The sequence below is a fragment of the Danio aesculapii genome, chromosome 16 (assembly GCF_903798145.1).
Source record: "Danio aesculapii chromosome 16, fDanAes4.1, whole genome shotgun sequence".
Lineage (NCBI taxonomy): Eukaryota > Metazoa > Chordata > Actinopteri > Cypriniformes > Danionidae > Danio > Danio aesculapii.
Window position 1 is genome coordinate 18353084 of NC_079450.1, and position 12901 is coordinate 18365984.

The 12901-nt window shown below is 38.5% G+C and overlaps 1 protein-coding gene across 1 annotated transcript in view; it reads left to right on the forward strand.

The window, feature by feature from the left end:
* Positions 1-12901, forward strand: part of rspo2 (R-spondin 2) — a 102002-nt gene that overhangs the window by 25924 nt on the left and 63177 nt on the right. Inside the window, exon 2 of the mRNA XM_056476213.1 lies at positions 12373-12561. Within this exon, the coding sequence (XP_056332188.1) occupies positions 12373-12561 (189 nt within the window). The remainder of the gene's footprint in view (positions 1-12372; positions 12562-12901) is intronic.

Consider the following 12901-nt stretch of genomic DNA (forward strand, 5'->3'; position numbering starts at 1 on the left):
CGGACCGGTACTGCTCCTTGGATCAATTGGTTACGGGCCGCACAAGAAATCATTAATTATTTCCGTTTTATTTATTATCGGAGTCCGAATGATCTTTTATTTTGAAAAATCTTTTATTTTGAAAAATGACTGCATTCTCTCGCTTACACCTAGGTCACTAGAGCACCCAAATTTAACCCACAAGCGGCAAAATAAGTAAGAAACACGTCTTTGGAAAGTTTCTTTGCTAAGGGGAAAAGGCCCAGTGAAGGACCTGCGAACTGCCAAGGAATGGATCTGCAACCCAATTTGTCAACAAATCAGGTGAATCCTCCATGTCTGTGTCAGATAGTCAACTGTTGGAGATCGCAAATGACGGCAGTCTTTTAGGGGCCGTTCGCATATTGCATCTTTTGTAGTTCAAGCAAGTTATTTATTTCTAATGAAGGGGTGCGGCTTGTGCGCCTTCCAGATGCACCCAGTTGAATGAATGCCGCAAGCACACGTGAAAAGAACTGACCAATCAGCTTCATACTTTGAATGGAATATACACATTTTCGTCAACTAATTATCTGGGACAAACACAGAGCACACAAACACTGCAGTGCTTTGTAATTTTCTCTTTACATTAAACTTAAAACTTGTATCAGAGTGACAGCAATGTTTGTCTTGACGTTCGTCCGCGATACTCCCTGCCCCGCTCTTCACTTTCTTCCGCGACTCCCCAACCCTCTTAACTTTTGTCCGCTATATCAGATTTCTATATGGCTTTCATTAGAATAAGAATTCTTCTTTTTCTAAGAAACCTAATTAATATGCAACATAATGCAAATCTGATTCATCTCACTTTTGCTTTGCTTAATAATAGCAGCATTATGCCTTTTGTAGAAAAGATACCGAAAATGCTCTCCCAACTTTCAAACAATTCTCATTATCTGAACAAACTTTAAATTACCCTCATTGTTGCACTGTAAATGCAATTATTCTTCCTATATTTTCAACCTGAGGTTTTTGTATTTTAACTTTTCACATCTTTGAATCTTGACCTCTCATATGACACATAATATCATTGAGATTGTAGACGTGAGGATGATGTCATAGGTATTTGTGAGTGTGGGAAAGAGAGATTGCTGTGTTTAAGTTAAGGGGGTGTTGCCAGTTCTGGCGGCCCAAGGCAATGAACGTCACATTGTTTGAGAGTCTTTAAATGTACCTTAGACAGCTTTCTTTTTCCCCCCTCTGCTGGATCTCACTCACACTGCAATTACTGTTGATCAGGATTCAAAACAAAGCCAGCCAAAGCTGAATGAAGGCAACACGCTCCAACAATGCCGTCATACGCTGAGTTATGAGCTTGCGATTCGCATGAATGAAGGACCAAGAATGTTGCGTTTACCTGAATGAGCCGCAGTCTCCCCACAGAAACCGGGCACAGCCAAACAAGTACAGAATATTGCTGGGTTAATATTTTACTCCTCATAAGTTACATTTCATTGCACGAAAGTCTGCAGATGGATGCCTTACCTGTCATTTGATGTTCCTGAGAGGCAATGTCAAAGAGAGCGGGAAAGTAAATGGCCAGAAAACTGTAGTGAATGATGGAGACAGTGAGGGAAAGAAATGAAAACATGGCTAAGAACAAAATAACATCTTCAAAAGAGTAACGACCCTTCATTTTTGCTCCCCAACAAATCAAGACGTTCACCTCTAATCTGTTTCTACTGGTGCTTTCGCGTTCCTCCATATAGTCTCATTCTTGGCTGACAGAAATGGTGAGACAATACGACCGAGCCGTCTGTTGTCTGTCTTACACAACGCCATGTCACACTCCAGACAATTTACAGAAATCGTCTCATCCTCTGGTCAGGCTGCAAAATGTTGAAGTCCCTGTGGTGTCTTCAGTGCAGATGTTCAAAGTGGACAAGGTCTTTGTAAATACTGTTGTTTAAGCTGTAGATGGATTGTTTAATGCACGATGAAAGGAGGCACTTGCATATTTTGGTTTAGCAGAACATTTGTCCCGCGCTTTAAGTGTAAACTCTCCTCTTTGTTATGGGAAAGGGCAGTTCAAAGAGAGGTGCATAGGTTGTCAGGTTGGTTCTGGAACAGTTTTAGAGTTGCAGGGACATGTGGAAGTCAGTATGCATTAACAAGGAGTTTTATTTCTTTAATGTGTCAGTTGAATTTATATAAATATAAAATATAAGTTATTATATACAAACATAGTTAAGCTGAAATTTTATAGCAGATAGATATTATCTATGTGTACATGTTTAATGGAGTGTATTTGTGTATGTGTTGTCCTCGAAGTCCTCGATGGTTGGCTTCATCTCTTCGTATGTGTTGTTCTTGAGGTCTTCTATGGTTAGCATTAGGGTTGGGAGATGTCGACCAATTTGGCATCATACGATGTCTAATGTAAAACATTGCGATGGATGATGACATCGTCATTATAGGTGGCGGTGAATTAATTATTTTTATTAAAAACTAATGAATTCATAATGAATTAATTATTTGTAGCCTACTTTTTCAACTACTTGACCCGCATGGCCTTTGTTTTACCCATAACCAAATCATAAATAAATAAAGATAAGTTATCCAGAAATAACCACCTGTCAATCACTTTTTCCACTGGACTCAGGCATGAATAGGCAAAGTGATCTGTGTCGTTATAATGGTGTCAACAGACTTGGTTGGTAAAAAAGGTGCACAACCAATAGAAACCAACCAACAGTATCTGAGGTTTCTGCTAAAATTACTAAGTACAAGTGTTTAAGCAAAAAATTGAAGCAGTGTACTGACGCTGTGACACATTACCTGATAGATTCAAAAGACAGAGTCATTAGATAGAGACAAGATTAGTTAAATATCACGTTTAACAACTATATTGAGATGTGTTCCAGCGGTACATCCTTGATAAACTGTCCAACGTGCACTGCTCTCTGGGATTTTGTGCTCAAAGCACCCGCTGACTGCCTGGAGCTCAGACGTTAGCATATGCTGCAGTGCATGACAGAGTGTGTGTGTGTTTGTGGTCACATGATGTGCATATTCAGTGGTATAGTGTGGATGGAGGGGTTTTCAGAAATGCTTGATAAAATGCCAGTGTGGATGTGGATCGTTTTTGTTGGAAAATGCCATTTTAAAACTAAGACATATTAGTGTTAATGGGGCCTAAGTGTGTATTTTCGTGAGCGGGTTGCTGCTGCGATGGGGGCACAGCAGAGGATCGCGATGCAGGCTCAGCATCGTGATGTCTATTGGCAATCAGCGATGGACGATGGCATCATCTATTGACACAAACCTTGTTAGCATCATCTCTTCACAAGTCTTGGATCTCATCAATGGTGTTGCACAATCTCTACAGGCCTCGGGATGGGCATCCTCAGGTGAAAATAGAGAACAAAGAAATTAATTAGCATAGCTGCTGTTCATAAAGTATTTGAACAAGAGATATTAAATATCAATGTAAAAATGAAGTGTTATAAATGAAACTAGGAGTTATATAAACAAACATAATGCAAGGAAGAATTTCTAACAAAATGATTGGTGCATTAAGACAGGAGGAGTGTGTTCTACAGGTGGTTTGTCAAGCCCACTCACCTGCATTGAGCACACTCATGCATCATAGCATCATGTGAAGTATTGTATGTATGCTTAACTTAAAAGATAGATCTTTAATCTAGTTTTGAACTGAGAGAGTTTGTATGAGTCTCGGACTTTATCGGGAAGGCTATTCCAGAGTTTAGGAGCCATAAATGAGAAGACTTGACCTCCTTTAGTAGACTTTGCTATTAGTTTATTACACACTATTATTTCTAATGTATTTGTTCCACCAATGTTGTGATATTGAGTCTTATTTATTTTATAAACATGATATTTAATTATTAAGCATATATTGCAAGTTCACTAAATGCTTACATTTGATATGCAAGCCTCGTATGCATAACAGTTCTACTAAACAAAAGATATGCCTTAATTTTTATTTGTCTGTGGAGCTCAGAATTTTAATTTTTTTCATTTAACTTTACTGATAAGTTCTATTTCTCACCACAACCATTTGTGTACAGAGTGTACAACACTTTGATCCAGTAATCTTTTTGTGTTAGTTTGGTGAGGGGGTATTTCCATTTTAGTGGCTCAGTAATAAATGAACGTTAAATGAAATTTGCATAAGAGATTGAGATTGAATGTGAAAACTGATATACAGTATTATTTTGTCAGTGTTAGGGGATTTATGAGTGCAGTTGAATTGCTGTCAGAAGAAATATTTATTTAATACTTTTTCTAAGTTCAGGGGTGGATGTGAGTGAGGTTAAAATAAGAAATGTGTTCCTCTGTCCAGAAATAATTCTTATTCAGTTCCGCAATACCAGCATAAGTTACACTCCGGCAGGTTAACGTGACAGACTTATGGTAAAGTTTAAAGCTCACGCTGGTATGATTCTTGGAGCAAAAAACACGCTTAGCAGCCAAATTAGGCTTAGCCACTGTAATTTACATAGAAGTCGAAATTCTGCCAGACCGACACGCTTGGATAATTAGCATTTAAGAGTGACTTAAAAACATAGCCGAAAGATGTTGTTTACATGTACAAAAGCCACTCGGATTATTCTGTTTTTCTTAGATGGCTTTTTATCATTCAAACAACAAGCAAGACACATTTCTGTTTATCTTGAGATGACATGTAAATAGAGTTGAGTGCAGAATATGAATAGGGTCCCAGTAATGTACCTTTTATGTTTTTTGGGTCGCAGTGTCTCTAATATTGGAAAGCCATCATATTTTCTGGTTTAGAGCTTGAATTTGATCCCCTCGATGAATAGATGAAAATACGACGCGGAATGGAAGACTCCAGTCATAGCTCCAGGTATAAATCAGCTGGCGGTAAAAAGATTTCCGTAAAATGTGGAAGCACTGGGCCCTCTAGGGTGGCTCTTGGACACCCTTGCCCTAGACACACCAGATCCCAGCCTCCTTTTTTTGACATGCCTGTGGTCAGAGCTGGGAAAGCCGTCCTCAGACATGCTGCTGTTCCAGAAAATCTCAAAAAACGTCAGCTGTGCCGTTTCCCTGACTCTTTCCATTTGTAATCACCAGGCCAGTAAAAGAACTGAAATGCAGGTCTGAAATTCATGCCTTATAATTGATAACAAGCAAAATCCAGCCAAATGCAAGGCGGTGAGGGAAATGGCACGGACGATCAATAGGCTAATGCGATCGTTCACGGTCGATCGTGTTGTTCGAGCTCATGTTGACAGCAGCAGTTAAAGAAATCATTTAACTGCCGCAAGGCTCTGCTGAAACAGCTCTGACAGTGGGATGAAAGGAATAACACCCCAGTGATTAAGGAACAGGAGAAATGGTTTGTGATATTGCCACACCACCCTCAATTAGGGAAATTCAATAAGGCTGATAGTTTTCAGCTTTTTGATGTTCCAACCTCACGCCAGTCCTGGTTTCCGGCCTTCTCTGCACTACATTTGCAATCAGGTCTGAAGTGTGTGGGCTACATTTTTTTTTTACCAATTTATGGTAAATGTCAGGTTTGTGTGTACAAACTATATACCATATGTCTTTATGTGTGGTTGGAGGGAAAATGTAGACGAATCATTTCCTCATCACGAGACGGCTGAGGTGATGTGGTGTGAAGCAAAGTCTATGCAATATAGAAAGTCTATACAATAATATTGTCTCTTTTTGTTACCCTGAAAATGTAAACAGTCAAGGCTGGAATTATTTATACACCTGGCAAATTCTGACTTATAGTTTTTGCAATGTAAATAAAAGCTGAGAAATGTATTTTTTTCCCACAATGATGCCTCTTGTACATCGACTTATCATTTTGGTAGAAGCCTGTGCCATTTCCGGTAAAAAAAAAAAACACTTGCTGGTTGAATTAAAGTAACTTTACAGGGTCACGAAACACCTAAGCATATTTTTTGAGATGTTGACAGTCATATATGTCTCCCATGCTGCTAAAAACACTATTAGGACACATATATTTCACAAAAAAGTCAAAATTGGTTGTTTTTGTGTTGTTTCGAGCAAATTCGTTCTTCCGGTTTGAAAAGAAATTTTGAAGCTACGTCACTGCGATTTGATCCTTGTGTAAATCCCAGCATAGAGACTAGATGTCTGAACCAGCTGGTACTGTATAATGTGACGTCTTTAAGTTTTCATCATTAATTCATGAGAAAGACTTGGTTCGAACCAATCAGCGCGCTCTATTGTGAATGAGGTGCAACTTTATTAATATGCATGATAGCTTCGAAGACTGTTTTTACAGTGTTCAGATGGCAGAGTGACACCACGTTTTGTTGCCAACCATAAGTAAAACAAGTGGAAGAAGAAGAATTGTTTGGAGACATAGGGCGGCAGTGTTGTGTTTATAAATGTGCTACAACGGAGGTTTTGTTTCCATTTCCCCGTACTCTTCCAGCAGTTCTTCGCATCCAATATCTTGTTTGTCATAACGGGGATGTATGAAATGTTCCTGAATTAATGTAAAAGTGCCAAACTGCAGTTAAAGTTGACAAATTAAAAATGAAACACCCAAAATTACATGAAACTCCAGAGGAAATGTGAATAGCTTGGTCACGCAATGACATTAATCGAATTATGTGCTATAACATTAACCAGAATTTTCAGGATTATGAATCATTTTGAACTTGACTCTATATTTTAAAAACTCTATATTTAAAAAAAAAACTTACGTGCACTAATGTTAAACAGTCGGCAATTGGATTTTTACAATTTGTCTGTGTATAACACAAAGTATTGACTGTGTAGTATGTAGAAAGCATAAACATTGTCTGATGATTATGGACTTTTTTTTAACATGACTGAATTCAAATCAGTGGTACTATTTAGTAGTTTGTGTATGTCTGTCCTCACACAATCTCATGCCCTTGAAAATGTGCATAAATTTGAAAATAGTACATCAGTGTTTAATACAATAGGCTTAGTCATATTTCAGCCGCCAACATATTAAGATTATAGTTTTGTACAATAGCAAGGGTATTGTTAAACTAAACATCTACATATACTGTATATGATATATTTGTAGTAAAATAATACAGTGAGGTGAAAATATTAATTATAATTTTTAAGACATTGCTGATTCTGTTTATTTTTAGGGAAATTATTGTGCATTATGGGCTGTACTGTCAGTGAGAGGAACATCCCTTCAGTTGATAGTCAGACAAGAGAATTAGGATTAACGTAAAAAATGTTTCCTCATATTCCTCAGTTTGACAGTACAGTGAGTCCTAATAACTGACAAAGTAGGCATATAAATAAAAGTGAATGTGTGCATATTTTAGGAAAATTATTTGCATATACAGTTGTCCCTCATTATTCGCAGGAGATGAAACCCGCAATAGACGAAATCTATTGTAGTAGTCAGCTTTATTTTTTGCAATTATTATATATGTTTTAAGGCTGAAAAAAACATTTCACACTATATACGCTTTTCTCAGATAGAAATAAACATTTTTACTCTATTCTCTCTCGTTTAAACTCTCTAAAGCCTCTTTCACACTACGAGCGACTCGCAGTGGCAAAGCGACAAGCGACTGTTCATTTCGCCGAAGAGGGAATGACTTCCAGTGACCTCTGTCTGCGTGAGCGACAGTGACATTGACGACCAGGTGGCTGTGATGAGCGATGTGACAAAGTTGAAAATCCTTTAACTTTATGCAAATAAGGAGCAACTTTCGTAAGCGACAGCCAATAGGTGCACCAGTAGAGTTCACTTGATCCTCTCTCAGCTCGCTCAGAGTACAGTTGTATTCTACGTGATGTGAACCTACACAGAACTGCGTTTGCAGCAGATCACCACCCAGAGTGACAGGCAACTACAAAGTCACTGCTAGTGTGAATAAGGCATAAAACATTCATAGAAACATTTGCTTTAGACGATTCGTTTATTCTATAATGGCACGCTACAGCCTTGTAACTTTTACCTTGCTTTAGCATGTCCAGAACAGTCCAACTTTTTGTGCGGTGGTTAGCATCTTCCTCTGCCTTTTGGGTGCTACAGCAGGTGCCTTTGGTGCAGAACATTTCGTCGACATTGTATACACTACAACACTTCAGAGTCACGCTGCTAGCAATCAAAGATTTATGTAAATTTGGCAATCTTAACGCATTCTGTGCTGTACAGGAGACACGGCACGGAGGAGACTGATTGACAGTGGTCTACAGCCAATCAGGACACAGAACACAATGTGCTATAGAAAAAAATATGTCAAATTGCGCAAAAAAAATCCACGAAACTGCATGGCCGCGAGTGGTGAACTGCATTATAGCGAGGGACCACTGTAGATGAAAATGATTTCTATAGAACAGGGGTGTCCAAAAGGCAAAGTTCCTTAAAGGCAAGTTATTTCACTCGGCGGCCATCTTTGAAATGCCTCTCGGGCAGTATGCTCGGGCATTCTGTTTAAATGGCGAAACATTAAATTCTCCAAAACTACTTGCTAAGCTTCATATTAGGAATAACCAATAAAATTAAACAACAGCTGTCTATTTAGTGTAATTTCTAAAGGTTCATATCAAACTAAATCTGCAGTAACTCACGTCTGGTCCGAGCCCCTCCCCCGGAGAGTTGTCATTCTATAGCGATCGCTGATTGGCTCCTGTACTAATAGGCTTCATTCACCATATTGACAGTTACACTTTTGCCCATTCAAAAGTATACGAGTGACATGTCTTGTGTATTCTATAGTCTATGTGGAGGGCCGGTGTCCTGCTGAGTTTAGCTCCAACATGCCTCAATACACATGCCAGGAAGTTTCTAGTACGTATATCTAGTAAGAGCTTAATTAGCTAGTTCAGGTGTCTTTGATTAGGGTTGGAGCTAAACTCTCCAGGACAGTGGCCCTCCAGCGGACTGAGTTTGGACACCCCTGCTATAGAACAATACCCATAATTTCCTTCAAAATTCAGATTTTTATATATTTTGTACTGCCTGAGTGACCTTAATAAGAAATGGCTCATCTAGGGATGTGATTGAGATGCTTCATTATTGATAAAAGTATGAGAATATTAAGGTTTACAGTCTTTATGGTTTCCATTTCTCAAGACTTTTTCTTGTATCATTTTAACAATGTTTATGAATGACAATGTGAAAGAACAAGATTGTTATAAGCCATGCAGAACTGTTCTGATGTTGATTTAAATGGCCTACTCTTTATTATTTATTCAGACTCAAGAAAACATGAGGGTCAGCGAAATGCATGATATTTTATAGAGCATTGTGGTGGGTCGACTAGTTCGGACTGTTACTCTATCTCAGTTTGTGATATTTAAAACTTGGCTCCAATCAATAGCAATGTCTCTGGTTTGCAGCTATTGTGTGCGCCCAAGGACATTTTCCTGTAAAGAGGACGCTAAGGAGCTTACATTAAGAGACCTTTATTGTGAAACGGTATGGTCGTTACTGGCTCCTTTGTCTTCCACCAGCAACATGATCCTGCTCGGAGTCAATGCGGTTTTGGGCTTTCAGCGGCTGTCTGAACTCTACATACAGGAGTCGAGCTTTGAATCAAGTCACTGTGCTGCTCGCATTAAAAAAGGGTTTCCTCTTCAGAAATGTCAGGCCTCGCTAGTGTCACAGTAATGACAGTTTCTTTAGTTAGTGAAAGTTTTATGTGTCAATGAAAACGTCTTTGACAGTTCTATAGCGGCACACGCTTAACCGTTCAGCAGGGCACTTTGCAGTTAGTTTGCTCTGTGGTGTAGTGGTTTACAACTTAATGTTGCTAGTTCAATTTGCAGAAGCGAGTCACCGTGAGCTATCAACATGTTCCCTAGAGCGAGGCACTTAAGCTCAGTAAATCTAAGTAACGTCTTTTGGTTAAAAAAAAGTGGTGCTTTTGTTGTGCTACTTGTTCTCATCAAGCTTAGGCTCAATCCCAATTCTATGTTTTTACCCCTACCCCTTACCCTTGGCCCTTGAAACAGAGTGTGAAGGGGAATGGCTTAAAAATGTACCCCTCAGAAATGGGACAGCACTACAATACCTGCACATGTCATCATATGTCATCACATCACAAGTTATTCCAGTTGGGTTATTTTTTGGTATTTATCTTCATAAAATTAACAAAAGCAACGATATCATGTTATCATAATGATAAAATGTGGAAATGAGCTCGTAACTGTACTGTGTATTTACACCGTGGCCATATTCAACTATGTAAACACACGAAAACAACATTAACATTATAGCAGACACTGTAAAAAGGTAATTTCCAGGCACTAGACTTTTCTGACAGGGTATTCGAGTGTCATCGAGTGACAGATGTGAAAGTATGCTGTGGGACTGCTACACTGGAGTTATTATTATGGATTATAAATAACGAAATTTAGCAGTTTTTATTTTAGCCAATATTTTTATTAAAGCATATGTTTGTTTGCTGTAAAAATTCTTAATAATGCCAAAAAATACCTTAATATCTCACATCAAAAGACAAGGAAAACCTTTAGTGTTATTTGTATTTGAATTGATAACTATTCACAATATTTTTGCATACAGGTATTCAGTTTAAAATGTTGCATATTAGAGTGGACAAGGAGTCTACAATGTTTGTTACAAGGATATAGAAGACCATTTATTCATTAGTGTAGAGAACATTTTCATCATCAAAATAACTTTTTTACATCTTTAGCACAGTTTAAAGATTTTATGGATGTGTAAAGGCACGCCGGGACGCTTTTCTGCTCACGTTTATCATCAGTGTTTTTGGAGTCGTTTTTCAGCATTCAACAGAGTGAACTCGCAAAATCACCCGCTGATGTTAGATGGCGCTTAATGAACTTGCAAGTCATGAAAGAAAAGTAAAATGAAACTCACCATCAAATCCTATTTTCTACTGACATTATTGTAGTTGCTGTAGTGTTTATCATCCAGCTCTCTGTGTTCAGACAGCAATGAAAAAAAACAGCTATACATTCATCTTACCGTTTGCATCACCTTCTTCATTGAATGAAAGTGAAACTGGGATCACCTCGACTGTTTTGCGCTTGAACGCCTCCATGTGGTGTTTACTGTAACTTCAGCAGCTCAGTGCACGTGAACATAAGTGTCAATCTGATTGGTAGAGAAGTTTTTGATGTATCGTGTCAAAACAAAAAAAAAACAAGCATGAGGTGTTTTTTAAAAACTAACGTGGCGTTTGCACGTTGGTGTGCACGATCATGTTGGCACCCTTTGTTTAGTCACAATGCATTAAATGTTGACAAACAGCACTAACAAAAAGTGTACCGGTGTGAACGGGCCTTAAAGCTCTTCATGGAACCGTTACTGTCAATAGAACCTTTACTGCCAATAATTTCAGAGTGTATTGGTCATTTCTCTGTAATTATTTGTGAAATTTAGCATAGAGTTTTTTAGAGTCGAATTTTTCACTCAAATTTAATTATTTGTGTGGTAGACCTATTGAGCCAAATTTCCTCGTTGATAGCAAATGTGTCCCACACTTCTCGTCATTCAATCTGCCTGGTGGAATTTAGCCTATATAAATGCGTTGGCATTTACTTTACTTGTGCAGATACTTGATTTCCCAATTGTTTTGAATTTAGCATAAGTTGTTTGCCGTCTTTCATTAATGTTGTAAGACGGATTGTGATGCTGACAACGTAGTGAGGATCTTTATGCAGGTCTTTATTGATAGGATGGTCAAACAAGCAATGATCAAAACAGGAACAAACAGATTTATATGGGCAATCCAGAGTCGTAGTTGTAATAGCAGGCAAGTGGTCAAAAGGCAGGCGGCATACAGGGATAATCAAACAAACAAAGCAAAGCAAAGATCGGTACACGACAAGACTAGGCAAGGAAAACGCATTGTAATGTCACCAAAACAGATAACAAGACTCAGCATCAACTGTGTGTTAGTGTACTGTATATGTAGCACAGTAATCAGTCCAAAAGCAGCAATAGCTGTGAGAGTCTAATCAGTGGAGACTTGGAGCAGGTGTGTGTGTGTGTTGCATGACTGAATATGTAGTCCATGAAATGGCGGACTTGTAGTTCACGTAATTGTATTCCAGCGATCTCTGGTGGTTAGATCGCTGGTGATCGTGACAAATGTATATAAATATATCAAATTCCATTTAAATTTCTTACGCATTTTAACGTATTTCGGCTAGGATTAAGCTATTGAATTAAATTTATTTTACAACAAATGCAATAAATCAGTCTGTATGTTTGTACTTTAAATGCATTTTAGCTCCACACACTGCATTTCTGTTCAGTTGTAACTAATTCCCAATAATTTGCCAAAATCCCTGTAAATCGTTTGGTACAAAGACATAAAGAGTGTTATCAGTGCTAGTAATCATGTCACTTTGTGTAAACGTGTCTGTTTTTGTCTTGCTTTATTGTAGCTAGCTATGGAGCTTACCCCATCTGTAAAGGCTGCTCGGTGTGTTCCAAGGACAACGGGTGTATGAACTGCCAGCCCAAGCTCTTCCTGTTCCTGAGGAGGGAGAGGATGAGGCAGTACGGCGAGTGTCTTCACGCCTGCCCGTCAGGCTACTACGGCATGCGAGGGACAGAAATCAACATGTGCTCCAGTAAGATCCTACTTTCCTACACACATACACTATATAATTGTGTCACTACTGTGTGGTTGTTAATGCATCTTTTTAACTTGGACTATGGAATATGTTATTACCTGGTCAGAGGTCACGTGTTGTGAATACGCCAAGTTAAGTAAATCTGCTAGTAGTAGGCGATTTCGAACCATGTCTCCTTAAGCAAACACACCTGATTCAGATCATCAGTGGATTAGCACAGACTGAAGACATCCAAAACATGCAGTGCTGGTAGTCCTCCAGGAATGTGGTTGAGAAACACTGATTTAGTCTATAATAGAGCTGGGAGTATATATAAGGTCTTTAAAATAGCTTATAA